The 23,484-nt window shown below is 40.6% G+C and overlaps 1 protein-coding gene across 1 annotated transcript in view; it reads right to left on the bottom strand.

The window, feature by feature from the left end:
* LOC133550482 (stanniocalcin-2-like) overlaps window positions 1-23,484 on the bottom strand; it is a 32,960-nt gene that overhangs the window by 7,385 nt on the left and 2,091 nt on the right. Inside the window, exons 2-5 of the mRNA XM_061896461.1 lie at window positions 19,323-19,447; window positions 19,057-19,246; window positions 570-789; window positions 353-495 (exon numbers count right to left, since the gene is read on the bottom strand). Of these exons, the coding sequence (XP_061752445.1) occupies window positions 353-495; window positions 570-789; window positions 19,057-19,246; window positions 19,323-19,447 (678 nt within the window). The remainder of the gene's footprint in view (window positions 1-352; window positions 496-569; window positions 790-19,056; window positions 19,247-19,322; window positions 19,448-23,484) is intronic.

Genomic DNA, 23,484 nt, shown 5'->3' with positions numbered 1-23,484 from the left:
AACGTTAAGGTGGTATTGTGAAATAGGTGTGTAATTGTTTGTCAAACTTAAAGGTAATATTTGATACGTGAATAATTGGTTGTCAAATGTTAAGGCGGTATTAATAAAATAGGCGAATAATTGGGTGTCAAATGTTAAGCCTCAACATTTGACACCCAACCAACTATTCGCCTATTTAATACCACCTTAACATTTAAGGTGAATAATTGATTGTTAAGGCGGGATTATTAAATAAGAGTCATCAGCATGACAGTGAAAGCCAACAGCAGTATTAGGGTATGACGTCACCCCGCGGCCGCATGCAGCCGACAGGTGACGGCACTTACGGTAATCAAGTCCTCTCTGAGCCCACCTGCGAGTCGTAGTTTCCCGCGTGTTGCAGCAGCGTGACGCAGATGTGATGCAGGCCGTGGATCTCGCACGAGTTGTTGCTGAAGCACTGGAAAGTCTCACATCCCACGTCGTCTGAACGCACCACGCAGGTCTGGATGTCCGCTGGCGGGAGACAAAAAAAGGGAGCGGTTGAGGGGTCGCGGTGACGTCACGCTCCAAACACGTGGACCACCCACCTGCACTCTGCTGGGAGAGGCGACGTTTGACGTCAGGCGCGAGTCTCTCGTCCGTGACGTCAGGCGCCAGTGTCTCGTCCGTGACGTCACTCATGTCCGAGCAGCGCAGGTGTCCGCACGCGGAGAGCCAGAGAAGCAGGAGCACGGCCGGCGCATGCGTGTTCATGTCTGCGCTCGGTGTAGGGAGGAGGGGGGCGTGTCGTTCAAGAGCGCGCAGCCGCTTTTATACCGCGTGCGGGAGTCCGTGCGCGTTCGCGTCAGCCAATCACCGGGCGGACTCGTGCACGGCTTGGAACGGGAATTAAGTTGGAGATAAGTGAAGAGAAACTTAGTGCGCCTGCGCCGGACAAAACCCCGGAAACTAATCTGCAATAAAAGCACGTGACCATGCGGTAGCGCTCGAACAGGTGTCACCTTTCTCCATCCATTTTTTTTTACCGCTTGTCCCTTTTAATAGATTCGTTCTTTTTAAAGAAAATATGCAATTAGTGCCTGTTTTTAAACTTTAATATGATCTAATCGTGCATAAAAAAATGATGTCATCATATTTTCTAACATTTTTGTTCACTACTTAAACATCTGCAGACTTCAAATTAGTTTGCAAAAAATGTAAAGCAGCGGTTTATATACACTACTAGCGACCACGCAGTCTGATAGTTTATATATCAATGATGAAATATTAACATTGCAACACATGCCAATACGGCCGCTTTAGTTTACTAAATTGCAATTTTAAATTTCCCGCGGAGTTTCCTCACGGCTAAAAGTCGTCTCTTTGAAGAAAATTGTGGTAAAAAGTCGCCTCTTACCGGAGATCGGCGGAACTTCTGTCGTGCTGCTGCTTCAGTGACTAATTCCCTCAGACACTGGCGTGAAGACGGGGCGGCATAGCTCGGTTGGTAGAGTGGCCGTGTCAGCAACTTGAGGGTTGCAGGGTTCCAGGTTCGATTCCCGCTTCTGCCATCCTAGTCCCTGCCGTTGTGTCCTTGGGCAAGGCACTTTACCCACATGCTCCCAGTGCCACCCACACTGGTTTAAATGTAACTTAGATATTGGGTTTCACTATGTAAAGCGCTTTGAGTCACTTGAGAAAAGCGCTATATAAATATAATTCACTTCACTTCACAAGACACCCGTGGACACACCCCTCCGACTATCAGGTACTATATAATCTTACTAAAACACTAGCAACACAATAGAAAGGTAAGGGATTTCCCAGAATTATCCTAGTAAATGTGTCTAGTAACATCTGAATTGTTCACATTGCAATCGCCTTTTTTTTTAAACGTTTTTTTTTTTTTCTAGTCCTTCGCTATCAAAATCCTCAGCCACAAATCTTTCATCCTCGCTCAAATTAATGGGGAAATCAACATTTTCTCGGTCCGAATAGCTCTTTTTGTTGGAGGCTCCCATTATAAACAATGTGAGGATGTGAACTGGGTCGGGGCGGTATAGCTCGGTTGGTAGAGTGGCCATGCCAGCAACTTGAGGGTTGCAGGTTCGATTCCCGCTTCTGCCATCCTAGTCACTGCCGTTGTGTCCTTGGGCAAGACACTTTACCCACCTGCTCCCAGTGCCACCCACACTGGTTTAAATGTAACTTAGATATTGGGTTTCACTATGTAAAGCGCTTTGAGTCACTTGAGAAAAGCGCTATATAAATATAATTCACTTCACTTCACAAGACACAGTCCTCCGACTATCAGGTACTATATAATCTCACTAAAACACTAGCAACACAATAGAAAGATAAGGGATTTCCCAGAATTATCCTAGTAAATGTGTCTAATAACAGCTGAATCGCTCACAATGCAATCGCCTTTTTTTTTTAACTTTATTTTTTATTATTTTATAGTCCTTTGCTATCAATATCCTCAGCCACGAATCTTTCATCCTCGCTCAAATTAATGGGGAAATCGACATTTTCTCGGTCCGAATAGCTCTTTTTGTTGGAGGCTCCCATTATAAACAATGTGAGGATGTGAGGAGCCCTCACACCAGTGATGTCATCATCTGCGACATCCGGTACAAGCAAGGCTTTTTTTATTAGCGACCAAAAGTTGCGAACTTTATCGTCTATGTTCTCTACTAAATCCTTTCAGCAAAATTGAAACCCACTACTAGCGAGCACGCAGTCTGATAGTTTATACATCAATGATGAAATATTAACATTGCAACACATGCCAATACGGCCTTTTTAGTTTACTAAATTGCAATTTTAAATTTCCCGCGGAGTTTCCTGTTGAAAACGTCGCGGAATGATGACGTTATTGGTTGGAGGGGACATCAGCCCAGCACCACTTACGGCTAAAAGTCGTCCTTTTTCATCACATAATTACACAGTAATTTGGACATCTGTGTTGCTGAATCTTTTGCAATTTGTTCATTTAATAACGGAGACGTCAAAGAAGAATGCTGTTGGTGGAAAGCGGTGGATTGCAGCTGCCTTTAGCAACCGAAACACAGCCGGTGTTTCTTTGTTTGTTGTGAAGCTTTAACACAGAGATGTCAAGTGAACATGTTTCTCTTTATCAACCAGCACGTTTTTGGATGGGAAAATTGGGATATTAAGTCGGCTCTTACCGGAGACATCAGTGGATTACTGCACCTCCTCCTGCAGCAGCTGTCAAAAAAAGGCAGCTGTGAGCTTGGCTCCTCCATGGCTTCCATCAAAGACACTGGCGTTCACCGCAGCCATCCGACTTTGAGGTATGACTTTACAATCTCACTAAAACGCTATTAAAAACAATAAGCAGATAAGGGATCTTCCAGAATTATCCTAGTAAATGTGTCTAATTATATCTGAATCGCTCTCACTGCCCTCGTCTTTTTTTTTTTTTTCTTCTAGTCCTTCACTCTCACTATCCTCATCCATAAATCTTTCATCGTTGCTCAAATTAATGGGGAAATTGTCGCTTTCTCGGTCTGAATCGCTCTTGCTGCTGGTGGCCATGATTGTAAACAATGTGAGGATCGTCTGCTACTTCCGGTACAGGCAAGGCTTTTTTTATTAGCGACCAAAAGTTGCGAACTTTATCGTCGATGTTCTCTACTAAATCCTTTCAGCAAAAATATGGCAATATCGCGAAATGATCAAGTATGACACTTAGAATGGACCTGCTATCCCCGTTTGAATAAGAACATCTCATTTACAATTTCACTAAAACACTAATAAAAACAATAAGCAGATAAGGGATCTTCCAGAATTATCCTAGTAAATGTGTCTAATTATATCTGAATCGCTCTCACTGCCCTCGTCTTTTTTTTTTTTTTTCTTCTAGTCCTTCACTCTCACTATCCTCATCCATAAATCTTTCATCGTTGCTCAAATTAATGGGGAAATTGTCGCTTTCTCGGTCTGAATCGCTCTTGCTGCTGGTGGCCATGATTATAAACAATGCGAGGATCGTCTGCTACTTCCGGTACAGGCAAGGCTTTTTTATTAGCGACCAAAAGTTGCGAAATTTATCGTGGATGTTCTCTACTAAATCCTTTCAGCAAAAATATGGCAATATCGCGAAATGATCAAGTATGACAGATAGAATGGACCTGCTATCCCCGTTTAAATAAGAAAATCTCATTAGAGTAGGCCTTTAAAGTGCTATTATTAAATAAATGTATAATTGTTTGGTTGTCATCAGTGAAATCTAACAGCATATTTATGTATGATATCACCGCACGGCAGCATGTAGAGCAGGGGTCACCAACCTTTTTGAAACCAAGAGCTACTTCTTAGGTACTGATTAATGCAAAGGGCTACCAGTTTGATACACACTTAAATAAATTGCCAGAAATAGCCAATTTGCTCAATTTACCTTTAATAAATAAATCTATATATATATAAAAAAATGGGTATTTCTTTCTGTCGTTCCGTCGTACATTTTTTTTCCTTTTACGGAAAGTTTTTTGTCGAGAATAAATGATGAAAAACCGGTTTAAAAGAGGAGAAAACATGAAAAAAATGAAAATTACATTTTGAAACATAGTTTATCTTCAATTTCGACTCTTTAAAATTCAAAATTCAACCGAAAAAAAGGAAGGGAAAAACTAGCTAATTCGAATGTTTTATGGAACATCATTAGTAATTTTTCCTGATTAAATGAAATTAAATGAATTATATTTATATAGCACTTTTTCTCTAGTGACTCAAAGCGCTTTACATAGTGAAACCCAATATCTAAGTTACATTTAAACCAGTGTGGGTGGCACTGGGAGCAGGTGGGTAAAGTGTCTTGCCCAAGGACACAATGGCAGTGACTAGGATGGCAGAAGCGGGAATCGAACCTGCAACCCTCAAGTTGCTGGCACGGCCGCTCTACCAACCGAGCTATGCCGCCCTAAGATTAATTTTAGAATTTTGATGACATGTTTTAAATAAGTTAAAATCCAATCTGCACTTTGTTAGAATATATAACAAATTGGACCAAGCTATATTTCTAACAAAGAAAAATCATCATTTCTTCTAGATTTTCCAGAACAAAAATCTTAAAAGAAATTCAAAAGACTTAGAAATAAGATTTAAATTTGATTCTACAGATTTTGTAGATTTGCCAGAATAATTTTTTAAAACTTTTAAGTTGGAAGAAATATTTCACAAATATTCTTAGTCGAAAAAACAGAAGCTAAAATGAAGAATTAAATTAAAATGTTTTTATTATTCTTTAAAATAAAAAAAACAAATTTACTTGAACATTGATTTAAATTGTCAGGAAAAAAGAGGAAGGAATTTAAAAGGTAAATGTGTTTAAAAATCCTAAAATCATTTTTAAGGTTGTATATTTTCTCTAAAATTGTCTTTCTGAAAGTTATAAGAAGCAAAGTAAAAAAATTAATTAATTTATTTAAACAAGTGAAGACCAAGTCTTTAAAATATTCTATTTGTGTTTTGTCTCTCTTCGAATTAAAAATGTCGAACAAAGCGAGACCAGCTTGCTAGTAAATAAATCAAATTTTAAAAATAGAGGCAGCTCACTGGTAAGTGCTGCTATTTGAGCTATTTTTAGAACAGGCCAGCGGGCCACTCGTCTGGTCCTGACGGGCTACCGCGTTGGTGACCCCTGATGTAGATGCTTAAAAGTGCAGGGCCAAGAACCGAATCCCGTGGAACTCCGCACCTGACCTTAACATAGTCCGAGGTCACATTGTTGTGGGAGACACACTGCGTCCTGTCAGTAAGATGGGAGTTCAACCAAGAAATGACTAAGTCTGACATACCAATACGTGTTTTGATACGTTCTAAAAGAACGATATGATCGGCGATATCGACATCACCCACTGGGGGGGTCCTGGGATGCAAGGAGGAGACAGTAAGACCGTTACAAAATATGAAGAGGACCAGGAGTGTTTTGAACCTGTTTTGATATTGTTTGTCCGGGGTCAAGGTTCATCTTCTTTGCTTCAAAGCATTGTTTTGACTCGACTGCCGAGACCTTTGACATGAAGTCACGTGACTCTGTCGGCCTGTGAGCCAATCAGAACATCCCTTTTTTTTACAACCCTATGTGTGTGTGTGTGTGTGTGTGTGTGTGTGTGTGTGTGTGTGTGTGTGTGTGTGTGTGCAGGCACAAGACATTAAAACAACTTTAGGAACTTGTTGAATTAGGTCCTGTCGTTGAGCAACTCAAACATAAAGTTGAAACATGTTTTTTGGCCACGTTTAATCAATGTTGGGTTCCGACGTTGATTTGACCGTTGAATTTTGGTCATTTTCCTAACCGATATCCTACAGCACAAATACAACGTTGAAACAACATGCTTTTCACGATGTTTAATCAATGTCGGGTTCTGACGTTGGTTTAAGATTGAATTTTGGTCATTTTCCAACCAATATTCGACAAAACAAAAACAACGTTGAAACTATGTGCTTTTTGATGACGTTGAATCAATGTCGGGTTCTGACTTTGATCTGAGCATTGACATTTGGTCATTTTCCAAACAATATTATAAAACACAAATACAACGTTGAAACAACATGCTTTTCACAATATTTAATCAATGTTGGGTTCTGACGTTGATTTAACATTGAATTTTGGTTATTTTCCAAACAGAATTCGACAAAACAAAAACAACGTTGAAACTATGTGCTTTTTGATGACGTTTAATCAATGTCGGGTTCTGACTTTGATCTGAGCATTGACATTTGGTCATTTTCCAAACAATATTATAAAACACAAATACAACGTTGAAACAACATGCTTTTCACAATATTTAATCAATGTTGGGTTCTGACGTTGATTTAACATTGAATTTTGGTAATTTTCCAACCAATATTCGACAAAACAAAAACAACGTTGAAACTATGTGCTTTTTGATGACGTTGAATCAATGTCGGGTTCTGACTTTGATCTGAGCATTGACATTTCGTAATTTTCCAAATAATATTATAAAACACAAATACAACGTTGAAACAACATGCTTTTCATGATATTTAATCAATGTTGGGTTCTGACGTTGATTTAACATTGAATTTTGGTCATTTTCCAACCAATATTCGACAAAACAAAAACAACGTTGAAACTATGTGCTTTTTGATGACGTTTAATCAATGTCGGGTCTGAGCATTGACATTTGGTCATTTTCCAAACAATATTATAAAACACAAATACAACATTGAAACAACATGCTTTTCACAACGTTTATTTAATCTCAGTTTGTGACGTTCATTTGACCATTGAAATTTGATCATTTCCCAACCAATATTCTGCAACACAAATACAACGTTGAAACAAAATGCTTTTTGATCACGTTTAATCAATGTCGGGTTCTGACATTGATTTGACCATTGAAATTTGGTCATTTTCCCAACCAATATTGTACAACATAAATACAACGTTGAAACAACATGCTTTTGACGATATTTGATCAATGTCGGGTTCTGACATTGATTTAACATTGAATTTTGGTCATTTTCCAACCAATATTCCACAAAACAAAAACAACATTGAAACAACATGCTTTTTGACAACGTTTAATCAATGTCATTTTGTGACGTTCATTTGACCATTGAAATTTGATCATTTCCCAACCAATATTCCACAACACAAACACAACGTTGAAACAACATGTTTTTTGATGACGTTTAATAAATGTTGGGTTCTGACGTTGATTTGACCATTGAAATGTGGTCATTTTCCCAACCAATATTGTACAACATAAATACAACGTTGAAACAACATGCTTTTGACGATATTTGATCAATGTCGGGTTCTGACATTGATTTAACATTGAATTTTGGTCATTTTCCAACCAATATTCCACAAAACAAAAACAACATTGAAACAACATGCTTTTTGATGACGTTTAATCAATGTCGGGTTCTGACTTTGATCTGAGCATTGACATTTGGTCATTTTCCAAACAATATTATAAAACACAAATACAACAGTTGAAACAACATGCTTTTGACAACGTTTATTTAATCTCAGTTTGTGACGTTCATTTGACCATTGAAATTTGGTCATTTCCCAACCAATATTCTGCAACCCAAAAACAACATTGAAACAACATGCTTTTTGATGACGTTTAATAAATGTTGGGTTCTGACGTTGATTTGACCATTGAAATTTGGTCAATATTCCCAACCAATATCGTACAACACAAATACAACATTGAAACAACATGCTTTTCACGATATTTAATCAATGTCGGGTTCTGACATTGATTTAACATTGAATTTTGGTCATTTTCCGACCAATATTCGACCAAACAAAACGACATTGAAACAACATGCTTTTTGACAACGTTTATACAATGTCCTTTTGTGACGTTCATTTGACCATTGAATTTTGGTCATTTTCCCAACCAATATTCTATAACCCAAATACAACGTTGAAACAACATGCTTTTTGACGACGTTTAATCAATGTCAGTTTGTGATGTTTAATTGACCATTGAAATTTGATCATTTCCCAAACAATATTCTACAACACAAATACAACATTGAAACAACATGTTTTTTGACGACGTTTAATCAATGTCGGGTTCTGGAGTTGATTTGACAATTGAATTTTGGTCATTTTCCAACCAATATTCGACAAAACAAAAACAACGTTGAAACTATGTGCTTTTTGATGACGTTTAATCAATGTCGGGTTCTGACTTTGATCTGAGCATTGACATTTCGTCATTTTCCAAACAATATTATAAAACACAAATACAACGTTGAAACAACATGCTTTTCACAATATTTAATCAATGGTGGTGTCTGACGTTGATTTAACATTGAATTTTGGTCATTTTCCATACAGAATTCGACAAAACAAAAACAACGTTGAAACTATGTGCTTTTTGATGACGTTTAATCAATGTCGGGTTCTGACTTTGATCTGAGCATTGAAATTTGGGGCATTTTCCAAACAATATTATAAAACACAAATACAACGTTGAAACAACATGCTTTTGACAACGTTTATTTAATCTCAGTTTGTGACGTTCATTTGACCATTGAAATTTGATCATTTCCCAACCAATATTCTGCAACACAAATACAACGTTGAAACAACATGCTTTTGACGATATTTAATCAATGTCGGGTTCTGACATTGATTTAACATTGAATTTTGGTCATTTTCCGACCAATATTCGACCAAACAAAACGACATTGAAACAACATGCTTTTTGACAACGTTTATACAATGTCCTTTTGTGACGTTCATTTGACCATTGAATTTTGGTCATTTTCCGACCAATATTCGACCAAACAAAACGACATTGAAACAACATGCTTTTTGACAACGTTTATACAATGTCCTTTTGTGACGTTCATTTGACCATTGAATTTTGGTCATTTTCCCAACCAATATTCTATAACCCAAATACAACGTTGAAACAACATGCTTTTTGACGACGTTTAATCAATGTCAGTTTGTGATGTTTAATTGACCATTGAAATTTGATCATTTCCCAAACAATATTCTACAACACAAATACAACATTGAAACAACATGCTTTTTGACGACGTTTAATCAATGTCGGGTTCTGGAGTTGATTTGACAATTGAATTTTGGTCATTTTCCCAACCAATATTCTATAACCCAAATACAACGTTGAAACAATGTGCTTTTGATGATATTTATTCAATGTCGGGTTCTAACGTTGATTTAACATTGAATTTTGGTAATTTGCCAACCAATACTCGACAAAACAAATACAACGTTGAAACAACATGCTTTTTGACGACATTTAATCAATGTCGGGTTCTGGCGTTGATTTGACTATTGAATTTTGGTCATTTTCCCAAGCAATATTCTACAAAACAAATACAACGTTGAAACAACATGCTTTTTGACGATGTTAATCAATGTCAGTTTGTGACGTTGATTTGACCATTGAAATTTGATAATTTCCCAACCAATATTCTGCAACACAGAACAAATATTCTATAACCCAAAGACAACGTTGAAACATAATGCTTTTTGATGACATTTTTACAATGTTGGGTTGTGACATTGATTGGACCATTGAATTTTGGTCATTTCCCCAACCAATATTCCATAACACAAATACAACGTTGAAACAACATGTTTTTTGACGACGTTCAATCAATGTTGGGTTCTGGAGTTGATTTGACCGTTGAATTTTGGTAATTTTCCCAACCAATATTCTACAACACAAATACAACGTTAAAACAATGTGCTTTTGACGACATTTTTACAATGTTGGGTTCTGACTTTGATTGGACCATTGAAATTGGATAGTTTCCCAACCTACAACGTAGGTCCATCGTTGGACATCAACATTGTCTCGATTTACAAACACAACTACTTTGCAACGTTTTTTCAACATCAGTTTAAAAAAACAAACAAAAAAACAGGTCTGTATAATTGTATCAATGTCTTGTGCCTGCTGGGTTGTTTGTACCTTGTGAGTACGCCCTCTCTCCCAATCTGTTTTTGGTCTACCGCGCTCTCCCTCAGCTCATGACAGCCGCCCACACAGTGACCCTTCACACACACACACACACACACACACACACACACACACACACACACACACACACACACACACACACACACACACACACACACACACACACACACACACACACACATACTGTTCATACTTACTGGGGACCCGGAAAAAGAGTTAATATGGTTCATGGGGACCAAATTTAAGTAATTCTGCATAATTCACACACATTTGTACGTGACTACTGAGGACCATTTAAAAAAAAAAGAAGTCCAAATTAGAAGTTAAACATGTTTACTTTTCAGTAAACATGTTTTATGGGCCAAAGTTTAAAAATCACTTGGTTATCTTCAGAATGGATCTGACTATCATTTAAAAAGGTTTCCCTTTAGGGGACCTGTTCTTTCGGTCCCCATACCGTCAGAGGTCCCCTAAAGGTGACTTTGTAAACAGAGCGGTGTCCCCATTAAGTAAGCATTGCAAGAACACACAAACACACACACACACACACACACTGTTCATACTTACTGGGGACCCGGAAAAAGAGTTAATATGGTTCATGGGGACCAAATTTAAATAATTCTGCATAATTCACACAAATTTGTACGTGACTACTGAGTACCATTAAAAAAAAAAAAAGTCTAAATTAGATGTTAAACAATTTTACTTTTCAGTAAACATGTTTTATGGGCCAAAGTTTAAAAATCACTTGGGTATCTTCAGAATGGATCTGACTATCATTTAAAAAGGTTTCCCTTTAGGGGACCTGTTCTTTCGGTCCCCATACCGTCAGAGGTACCCTAAAGGTGACTTTGTAAACAGAGCGGTGTCCCCATTAAGTAAGCATTGCAAGAACACACAAACACACACACACACACACACTGTTCATACTTACTGGGGACCCGGAAAAAGAGTTAATATGGTTCATGGTGACCAAATTTTAATAATTCTGCATAATTCACACAAGTTTGTACGTGACTACTGAGGACCATTTAAAAAAAAAAAAAAAAGTCCAAATTAGATGTTAAACAATTTTACTTTTCAGTAAACATGTTTAATGGGCCAAAGCTTACAAATCACCATCTTCAAAATGGATCTGACTATCATTTAAAAAGGTTTCCCTTTAGGGGACCTGTTCTTTTGGTCCCCATACCGTCACAGGTCCCCTAAAGGTGACTTTGTAAACAGAGCGGTGTCCCCATTAAGTCAGCATTGCAAGAACACACACACACAGTTCATACTTAATGGGGACCCGGAAAAAAGAGATATTATGGTTCATGGGGACCAAATTTAAATAATTCTGCATAATTCACACAAATTTGTACGTGACTACTGAGTACCATTTTAAAAAAAACTTTTCAGTAAACATGTTTTATGGGCCAAAGCTTAAAAATCACCATTTTCAAAATGGATCTGACTATCATTTAAAAAAGGTTTCCCTTTAGGGGACCTGTTCTTTCGGTCCCCATACCGTCAGAGGGCCCCTAAAGGTGACTTTGTAAACAGAGCGGTGTCCCCATTAAGTAAGCATTGCAAGAACACACACACACACACACACACACACACACACACACACTGTTCATACTTACTGGGGACCCGGAAAAAGAGTTAATATGGTTCATGGGGACAAAATTTAAATAATTCTGCATAATTCACACAAAATTTGTACGTGACTACTGAGGACCATTTAAAAAAAAAACTTTTCAGTAAACATGTTTTATGGGCCAAAGCTTAGAAATACCAATCTTCAAAATGGATCCGACTATCATTTAAAAAAGGTTTCCCTTTAGGGGACCTGTTCTTTCGGTCCCCATACCGTCAGAGGTCCCCTAAAGGTGACTTTGTAATCAGAGCGGTGTCCCCATTAAGTGAGCATTGCAAGAACACACACACACACACACACACGCACACACACACACACACACACACACACACACACACACACACACACACACACACACACACACACACACACACACACACACTCGGGGGATGACGTAACCCTAACTCAGCCACACAAACAACAGCGATAAGCAGTCTTCTGTTGTGCGGCATTGACCATGTTGTGATGTATACAAACTTTTACAATAAGCCAAATACCGTGAATTACGGACTATAATTTTTTTCTTAAACTTTGACCTCTCTGACTTTTATTTATGGCTTTTTCTTCGCTGACAACCTTAAAAAAAATATCCAAAAAAACAAATACACTGAGAAGGTGTTTTATTGTTGTGCCGTTCAGTCTTCTAGCCGTCCATAGCGTTTCTACTTGTATGTATTCTTCATCACTCCAAGCAACATATGTAAGTTTTACAATATAACTAAAACTGTTTATACTTTCTAAACGCTCCCATGTCTGATGTCCGTAGGAGTGTTTTCATGCATATCGTCATGTATTGACGCGAGTTAGCATTAGCTAGTATGCTAACACATTTAGTGTCTGTGTTGGTAATGTTAACTTACAATGGCATTTTTTTTTCTGTATTGTTTCAGTTTCACAAATTCCTCAGTAAATTCAACAAAATTGTCACCGTGGAGTTATTGAGTCTCCGCATCTGACGGGTCCATGACGATGACTTCTGTTTTGTTTGACCAGCCGTTTTACTGCCCTGTTGTTTGGAGACAATTAAGGTATGTAAATAAATATTTACATAGTCTTTCTGTGTAAACAACTCATTTCAACATGTATATATCTGCGGCTAATAAATGGAGTAATATTTTTTCCCCTAAAACTTAATGGGTGTGCTTTGTATACGTTATAGTCCGTAAAAGACAATACTGTATGCCTCCATGTGCAAACCATGTTTCTGGGTATGAACGCTTCACTCATTTTGTGTTCCACCTGTAGGCAAAAAGCAAATCATTTTCAATCCATATTCAGTTGAATGCACTACAAAGACAAGATATTTGATGTTCAAACTCATAAACTTATTTTTTTGTGTAAATATTAATTAACTTAGAATTTCATGGTTGCAACACGTGCCAAAGTAGTTGGGAAAGGGCATGTTCACCACTGTGTTACATCACCTTTTCTTTTAACAACACTCAATAAATGTTTGGGAACTGAGGAAACTAAAATTGTTGAAGCTTTGAAAGTGGAATTCTTTCCCATTCTTGTTTTATGTAGAGCTTCAGTCCTTCAACAGTCCGGGGTCTCTGCTGTCGTATTTTACGTTTCGTAATGCGCCACACATTTTCCATGGGAGACAGGTCTTGACTGCAGGCGGAACAGGAAAGTTGCAGTCTTTTTTAACGAAGCCACGCTGTTGTAACACGTGCTGAATGTGGCTTGGCATTGTCTTGCGGAAATAAGCAGGGGCGTCCATGAAAAAGACGGCGCTTGGATGGCAGCATATGTTGTTCCAAAACCTGTATGTACCTTTCAGCATTAATGGTGCCTTCACAGATGTGTAAGTTACCCATGCCTTGGGCACTAATGCACCCCCATACCATCACACATGCTGGCTTTTGAACTTTGCGTCGATAACAGTCTGGATGGTTCGCTCCCCCGATGTCGAATATTTCCAAAAACAATTTGAAATGTGTACTCGTCAGACCACAGAACACATCTTAGATGATCTCGGGCCCAGAGAAGCCGGCGGCGTTTCTGGATGTTGTTGATAAATGGCTTTGGCTTTGCCTAGTAGAGCTTTAACTTGCACTTACAGATGTAGGGACCAACTGTATTTAGTGACAGCGGTTTTCTGAAGTGTTCCTGAGCCCATGTGGTGATATCCTTTAGAGATTGATGTCGGTTTTTGATACAGTGCCGTCTGAGGAATCGAAGGTCACGGTCATTCAATGTTACGTGGAGTGATTTCTCTAAATTCTCTAAACCTTTTGATGATATTATGGAGCGTAGATGTTCGAATCCCTAAATTTCTTGCAATTGCACTTTAAGAAACGTTGTTCTTAAACTGCTTGACTATTTGCTCACGCAGTTGTGGACAAAGGGGTGTTCCATTTTTAGATCCTTAAGATGGAAAGTGTAGCTGCCATTATGATGTTTTCAAATGACCATAAGTCTATTTCAATGGTTGGAATCTGCGCTTTTGCGTGATATTTTAGTGACTAGTGTGTTGTCCTGAAGTCAATTGTTAATATCCTTTACATAATTACTTGATAATATTTGTTGTGTTATTGACTGCAATGCTTTAATTTGGAGCTAAAGTTGTTTATATTTATTGTACGCTATAATCGGTAAACAGCAGTTAGATGATGTCACTTCCGCTAAATTACGTGTTGGTTGACTTCCGGGATTCGTTCGATAGCAAGTCATACACGTTCAAAAAGTATAATAGTTTTTGATCATGGCCGGCTCTACGCAGGGGCCAGAGGGGCATAGCCCCCTTAAATAAATGTCTTGCCCCCTCAAATCAAAATTTGAGAAAGCAAATTTTAATAAACTCACCAAATTACTACATTACAAGTTGACAAAATGATCTGCACTAGCGGGAAAATCCGCCGATAAAGGGACACACACGATATAGTAGTGTCGGCTTCCCTCTCATCCCTCCCTCCGCTGTGTGTGTATTCACCATTCCACAGGCTGCGCGGCAGACACACACCCCTCAGCCCTCGGTAAACATCCAATCACTGTTGCATTATGAAAGTAAAAGAAAAGGAAAAGTTGTCTACGTTTATCATATACTTGTTAGGATGGGTGTATTTGTGTAGTCTTATCTGTCATAAACACGTTTATCGTCGCGGACTTTCGGTGCTACGGAGTTCCTTTTTTTTTTTACAACTTGACGAGAGCAGTGACAGCGTAGGCTCTGAGCAGCAGTGGTTTGGAAGGCAGAGAGGCTCCACTGTCCCCTGTAACAAGCTACAAGTCATTTATGATGCTGTTAATGAGGGTAAAAATGAAACATAAGGTATATATCCTGCTTAGCAGTCCTCCTCTGCTGTCCTCTGTTCAGAGCGGAGTCCCTAGCAACGGCCCGTTTTACTTAGCAACGGTCTGGCAGGAATTCTTTTTCTGTTGTTTTTCTTGAAATTCTACATAATCAACCTTTGATGTTTCAATCTACATTTTGTAATGAACAAATTATAAGTTTCATTTGATACGACCAAGACACCTAAAAACAAAAACACAACCGTTTTCACCAATTTACAAGCAAGTGGGCAACACACATACTTTGGAGTGAATGAATGTTGTGCCCATGTTCTGTTTTATAAATTAGTTTGAGATTATTTTTTATCTTTATTCATCAGACTACCTTTCAGTTTTGTAAATATTGACTGTAGTGTGTGAAGTCCTACTTTGGGTCCAAATTTATTGGAGAGTTAGGCCATCCAGTTAGGATAAATGTTATGTTGTTGGTGGATAAAATCTGGATGAAGGATGTTTTATTTTATTTTATTCATTTATTTTTCAGTTTCCCCCCCCCTGAGGGATTGCCACCTTATTGTGATCAGGGGGTTTGCGGGCCTCAGTGACCGTAAGAGCTACACCAGCAGGAGCTTAGTCTTCAGGTGGGACACCCAAGTTGGACAGGTCTGAAGGTATAGAGGCCTGACAAAGTGCGATCCACTACTCCAGGTTGGGGTTGGACACACAGCTAAATCGGCTGGGGACATCTCTGCGCTGCTGATCCGCCTCCGCTTGGGATGGTTTCCTGCTGGCTCCGCTGTGAACGGGACTGTGTTGGATCCGCTTTGGACTGGACTCTCGCGACTGTGTTGGATCCATTATGGATTGAACTTTCACAGTATCATGTTAGACCCGCTCGACATCCATTGCTTTCCTCCTCTCCAAGGTTCTCATAGTCATCATTGTCACCGACGTCCCACTGGGTGTGAGTTTTCCTTGCCCTTATGTGGGCCTACCGAGGATGTCGTAGTGGTTTGTGCAGCCCTTTGAGACACTAGTGATTTAGGGCTGTATAAGTAAACATTGATTGATTGATTGAAAGACCCATTTCAATGAAGAATGCATCGTTACTATAAGCACAGAAAAAAAGTGCTGGAGCACGTTGCAGAATGACGTCACGGATTATAGCGGACATTTTCTTCCAGCATCGATCACGGCTATAAGTAGTCTGCTTTAATCGCATAATTCCACAGTATTCTGGACATCTGTGTTGCTGAATCTTTTGCAATTTGTTCAATTAATAATGGAGACGTCAAAGAAGAAAGCTGTTGGTGGGAAGCGGTGTATTGCAGCCGACTGTAGCAACACAAACACAGCCGGTGTTTCTTTGTTTACATTCCCAAAGGTGAAGCTTTACTACGGAACAGAGCGGTCAAGCGAACATGGTTCTCTACCACATATGTCAACCGGCAGGTTTCGGTGAGAAAATTGTGGTGATAAGTCGGCTCTTACCTTAGACATGAGCGGAGCTTGCGTCGTTCCTCGTGCACCTGTCAAAGAGGCAGCTGCGAACTCTCTTGCCTCTTCCGACCGACCGGCCCCGAACGTTGGATGCTTCCACCGTGGAGGAGGGGGAAAAAAAGCTCAGCCCGGCCTGACCGGGTGCCTTCGCTTCGCCTCGTCGAGAAACATGGCTTCCCTCAGAGACACTGGCGGTCAGCACACCCGTGGCCACACCCCTTTGACTTTCAGGTACGACTATATAATCTCACTAAAACACTAGTAACACCATAGGCAGATGCCCCCTTCACATTTCTGACTGCCCCCTCATATAAGCATGCTTAGAACCGCCCCTGGTGTTGATATGTTGAATATAATTGTCGAATTGGATACAGTGTGTTCAAGTCATTCAGGCGGACGGGAGTCTCCCTCTGCTGGACATTTTGGGACATTACCGTTACATTTTATATGTCATTGTAGACCAGGGGTCTCAAACTCAATTCACCTGGGGGCCACTGGATGCAGAGTCTTGGGTGAGGCCGGGCCGCGAGAAAAAAATTCTTAGTAAAATGTTGCAAATATCTTACTGGGATCATTTAGGACCAAAACCCTTACACTAGTAAAACACTGTAAAATAAAATCTACTTTGTGAGAAGAATGATCTTATCCAGGGGTGCCCATTACGTCGATGGCGAGCTACCAGTCGACCGCGGGGGGTGTGTCAGTCGATATCCAGCCAGGCTTTTAAAAAAAATAGACCTAAAAATGAGTGATCATCAATCTTCACCAAGACGTCACTTAAATGACATTCACGGTACCGGAGGGTCTTGTGAGATGACGCTGGCTGCTGCAAGATCATTATTATGAAAATATGACCGAGACGAAGGCCAGAAACACTTTTTATTTCAACAGACTCTCGCGCCGTACCTTCCGTCAAAACTCTAAAGGCCGACTGCACATTTCCTATCTTCACAATAAAATCCCTGCTTCATGCTGCCTGCGCTAACTAAATACAGAGTCTGGGAAAACTGGCGTGCACAAGCGATCCCTCAGAAAGCTGGCGTGCACATCACTTGTGCACGCCAGCTTTCCGAGACTCTTATTTTGTTAGCGCAGGCAGCATGAAGCAGGGCTTTTATTGTGAAGGTCAGGAAATGTGCAGTCGGCCTTTAGAGTTTTGACGGAAGCGACGGCGCGAAAGTCTGTTGAAATAAAAAGTGTTTCTCGCCTTCCTCTCTGTCATTTTTTCATAATAATGAACTGGCAGCAGCCAGCGTCATCTCACAAGACCCTCGGGTGCCGTGAATGTCAATCAAGCAAGCTACGGAATTTGCCGCCAATGTTTTTCTTGTAAAGTGTATGGAAGCTGGATGAATTAGATGCCAAAAACCAACCACTTTCATGCGGTATTGTACAGAAAGGACAACTTTTTTTCTCCTCCATTTGAAAATGTGGGCGTTATCATCATTACTGTCTGATTCCAATCAATGCGAGTCATCAGAATCAGGTAATACACCAACTTATATTCTTGTCTTTGTGAAAGAAAGACATCTATATGTGTTACACATGCTTGTATTATCATTAAACACATTTAACTTGTTTACAAAAATGTCTCTTTCATAAATAAATACATATAAATGATATATATAAATGAGGTAGATCCCCTCGAGTTGGTCAATTGCCTGCAGAAAAAGTGTGGGCACCCCTGGTCTTATCAAACAGAAAATAAGCAAATATCACCCTTATTTTAGGCATTTAATCTTACTTAGATTTCAGTTTTTGCAGTGTGGGTTCTTACGACCAAGGACAGCGGTTCTCAAAGTACCACACAGTAGGCCTAAGTATTCATTAAAAACAAGACCGAGGTTTTATCCAACAAGAATGTTTATTACTTTTGGCCACTGCAACATTATGCACAGTTTGAACAGTAACAGTGTTTTAATATAAGAAAATAAAGCACAGTACTTTGATCAAGCCACTAGATGGAGCCAAAGGGGTTTGTATTCACCACATTATGCACTCATGTCTTATGATATTTAACATGTCCACTATGGCCGCAGTTTTTCCAGGTTTGGGCGTGGACTAAAGTCCAAAACTCCAAACCTGTCCATATGGACATGGCCTAACATGGTCATGTGACCCTCATGTTGGGCGCGGGGTCAATATGAAAAGTTCTTAGCGGCATCAAACATGACGCTCCTGTGTCCCCTTGCCTCTCTTTCAGACTAGTCTTCAAACCTGACCCCCTCTTTGTCAAAGGTCTTAAGGGGTTCTCGGGCCCGAGGCGGACTGGCCCTCGCACGGCTCCGTCTGCTCAGTGCTGCCGTCCTCCCTTTTCTCTCCTGACAGGAAGTCGTGGATGGCGGTCTCGATGTGCGGTCGGAACGTGTGGTTCATCTTCGGGTCCACCACCTGCGTGATGATCCTGTCCACCCCGGACTCCAACATGCCGGATCTGAAACGGTACACACGCTGAAAAGTGCCTAAAAGACGCAAACCGGTTTGAAATAAGCAAGGGCGGTAATTCTTACTGGACAACACTCTGTCTTAGTCCGTTCCTCATCTGGTTCTTGTTGATGGACGGGTTCCAGTCCTGAGTGCTCAGATGGGATGCGACAAAGTTGTCCACCTTCTGGCGAAGGTTCTGGTAAGCAGGCTGTTCGCAACAACAGAATAATCAGGCAAGTGGAACGCAACGAGAAGGTAAACATCACACACAAGTACAGCTGGGTAAAACGATATCAATATATAGTCTAGAGATGCGCGGATAGGGATTTATATCATCCGCAACCGCATCACTAAAGTCGTCATCCACCCGCCGTACCCCCGAACCAACATTATATCACAACCGCCCGCCCGTTGAAATACATCAAAAGGTCGGCCGCCTTTACCATTTAAAGAGCTATTTAAACCCGTTTCACAGTGTGAAGAAGACAATAGGAGCCGCTAACAATCATCCTAGTGCAGGGGGTAGGGAACCTACCGCAAGAAATCTGCGTTCAAAAGACTCCGGCTTATTAGTGATTCCTAGAGCCCAAAAAAAGTCTGCGGGCTATAGAGCGTTTTCCGTTCGGGCTCCAGTACTCTGGAATGCCCTCCCGGTAACAGTTCGAGATGCTACCTCAGTAGAAGCATTTAAGTCTCACCTTAAAACTCATCTGTATACTCTAGCCTTTAAATAGACCTCCTTTTTAGACCAGTTGATCTGCCGCTTCTTTTCTTTCTCCTATGTCCCCCCCCCCCTCCCTTGTGGAGGGGGTCCGGTCCGATGACCATGGATGAAGTACTGGCTGTCCAGAGTCGAGACCCAGGATGGACCGCTCGCCTGTGTATCGGTTGGGGACATCTCTACGCTGCTGATCCGCCTCCGCTTGAGATGGTTTCCTGTGGACGGGACTCTCGCTGCTGTCTTGGATCCGCTTTGAACTGAACTCTCCCGGCTGTGTTGGAGCCACTATGGATTGAACTTTCACAGTATCATGTTAGACCCGCTCGACATCCATTGCTTTCGGTCCCCTAGAGGGGGGGGTTGCCCACATCTGAGGTCCTCTCCAAGGTTTCTCATAGTCAGCATTGTCACTGGCGTCCCACTGGATGTGAATTCTCCCTGCCCACTGGGTGTGAGTTTTCCTTGCCCTTTTGTGGGTTCTTCCGAGGATGTTGTAGTCGTAATGATTTGTGCAGTCCTTTGAGACATTTGTGATTTGGGGCTATATAAATAAACATTGATTGATTGATTGATTGATTGATGGCTCTGGAGCCAGATGTGGCTCTTTTGATGACTGAATCTGGCTCTCAGATAAATCTTAGCTGACGTTGCTTAACACGATAAGTAATTAATAATTCTGCTGCTAATCACAGTGTTAAAAATAACGTTCAAAATATAAAACATCCTCATGCATTTCAATCAATCAATCAATCAATCAATGTTTATTTATATAGCCCCAAATCACAAATGTCTCAAAGGACTGCACAAATCATTACGACTACAACATCCTCGGAAGAACCCACAAAAGGGCAAGGAAAACTCACACCCAGTGGGCAGGGAGAATTCACATCCAGTGGGACGCCAGTGACAATGCTGACTATGAGAAACCTTGGAGAGGACCTCAGATGTGGGCAACCCCCCCCCCCTCTAGGGGAGCGAAAGCAATGGATGTCGAGCGGGTCTAACATGATACTGTGAAAGTTCAATCCATAGTGGCTCCAAGACAGCAGCGAGAGTCCCGTCCACAGGAAACCATCTCAAGCGGATCAGCAGCGTAGAGATGTCCCCAACCGATACAGGCGAGCGGTCCATCCTGGGTCCCGACGAGCGGTCCATCCTGGGTCTCGACTCTGGACAGCCAGTACTTCATCCATGGTCATCGGACCGGACCCCCTCCACAAGGGAGGGGGGGACATAGGAGAAAGAAAAGAAGCGGCAGATCAACTGGTCTAATCCATCCATCCGTTTATACCGCACCTGTTCAAAAAGTCAATTAATGGCGAAAAGTATTTTATTTATTATTGGTTAGCTTCAGAATAACGATGTTATTATAAAGAATAAGAGATGCGCGCATTTAGTTGTTGTAGTCAGGGAAAGTCCAAATGAAAGAGGAGGCGTAGAATTCTCTAGGGGACGACACTGGACAAGGGTACAGGTCTACGGGTTTCCCCTCATTGAGCTAAATATAATCCTGTCTCTGTTTGATTCCTTGCTTCTTGTCTGTTTAATAAAGGTCATCAGTGTTTGAACCTGACAGTTGTATTCGGTGCTAAAAATATTATACGGCTCTCACGGAAATACATTTTAAAATATTTGGCTCACTCAGCCAAAAAGGTTCCCGACCCCTGTCCTAGTGGCAAGAAAAAGGGCGTGCTTTGAAGCCATTGCCTTCGACATCTTCAACATTTTGTATGCAGCTTCCACAATCACACGTACAATATTGAAAGACATACTGAGTGACACTGAGTACACTGACATTTTTAAGTCCATCCATCCATTTTCTACCAAGCTTGTCCCTTTCGAGCTCGCGGGGGGTTGCTGGAGCCCATCTCAGCTACATTCGGGCGGAAGGCCCGGTACACCCTGGACAAGTCGCCATCTCATCGCAATGGTTTATATTAGGGATGCACCGATTAATCGGTAACCGAATATATTCGGCCGAATATGGCAAAAAAAGCCACATTCGGCCTTGGGTGGAATGAGTTAAAAACAAGGCCGAATAGTGGCGTGTGACGCAATTTTTTGACGCGGTGGCGTTGGGATATGTTGTGTACCTGTATAAGTGTATGAGGTTACAAGCACACACTTATTGAGATTTACTTGAGCCTTCTGTTTACATTATTAGCCTGTTGTGTAGGCTACCTGTATAAGTGTATGAGGTTACAAGCACACACTTAATTGAGATTTACTTGAGCCTTCTGTTTACATTATTAGCATATCTACTGTGGCTAAGCAGACTTTTGCCAAAAAGGACAATAATTCATTTGTTGTGGGTTTATCCACTTTAATGCACTTTATTTTTTTCTGGAATGCATGTTTTGTTTGAAGGCCTAATATAAATGAAAAACCTTGTGCTTTTTTTTGAAAAGCAAAGGCTACTGGAATATTAAAAAAAATGTCAATATTCAATAAAAAATTACTTTATTTGAAAAACATGTCTAAATATTTATTCTAGGCTATTTATGCAATATTAAAAAAAATTGTGAAAAACTGCATTCATTATTCGGTATTCGGCTTTGGCCACAAATTTTCATTTCGGTGCATCCCTAGTTTAAAATCATATCCAACAATAGCGACGGCGACTTTTTACCTGTCAACTCGTTTTTTTTTAAATGATTTCTGCAGCTCCGGATTTTTTTCTACGCAAAAAAATGTGCCTTGGTTAAAAAAAAAGGTTGAAAACCGCTGCTTTAAAGGAATCATAAATAGCTCGGTTGCCGTTGTGTCCTTGGGCAAGACACTCTACCCTGGTTTAAATGTAACTAAATGGGTTGTAAAATAAATGGGTTGTACTTCTATAGCGCTTTTCTACCTTCAAGGTACTCAAAGCGCTTTGACACTACTTCCACATTCACACACACATTCACATACTGATGGAGGGAGCTGCCATGCAAGGCGCCAACCAGCACCCATCAGGAGCAAGGGTGAAGTGTCTTGCTCAGGACACAACGGACATGACGAAGTTGGTACTAGGTGGGATTTGAACCAGGGACCCTCAGGTTGCGCCACGCCGTCCCCCAACTCATATTGGGGTTCCCTATGTCAAAGCGCTTTGAGTCACTAGAGAAAAGCGCTATATAAATCAAATTCACTTCACTTCACTCTTATTAATATGCGCCACGCTGTGAAGCCACACCAAACAAGAATGACAAACACATTGTCACCGTCCCATTGAGTGTGAGTTTTTCCTTGCCCTCATGTGGGATCTGAACCGAGGATGCCGTCGTGGCTTGTGCAGCCCTTTGAGACACTGGCGATTTAGGGCTATATAAATAAACATTGATTGGTTGATTGATGGCTTCACGGTGGCAGAAGGGTTATAAATGATAAATGGGTTGTACTTGTATAGATAGCGCTTTTCTACCTTCAAGGTACTCAAAGCGCTTTGACACTACTTCCACATTCACCCATTCACACACACATTCACACATCGATGGAGGGAGCTGCCATGCAAGGCGCCAACCAGCACCCATCAGGAGCAAGGG

The sequence above is a fragment of the Nerophis ophidion genome, linkage group LG04 (assembly GCF_033978795.1).
Source record: "Nerophis ophidion isolate RoL-2023_Sa linkage group LG04, RoL_Noph_v1.0, whole genome shotgun sequence".
NCBI lineage: Eukaryota > Metazoa > Chordata > Actinopteri > Syngnathiformes > Syngnathidae > Nerophis > Nerophis ophidion.
The sequence above is the reverse complement of the archived record's forward strand: the minus strand, read 5'-3'. Positions and strand labels throughout refer to the sequence as shown.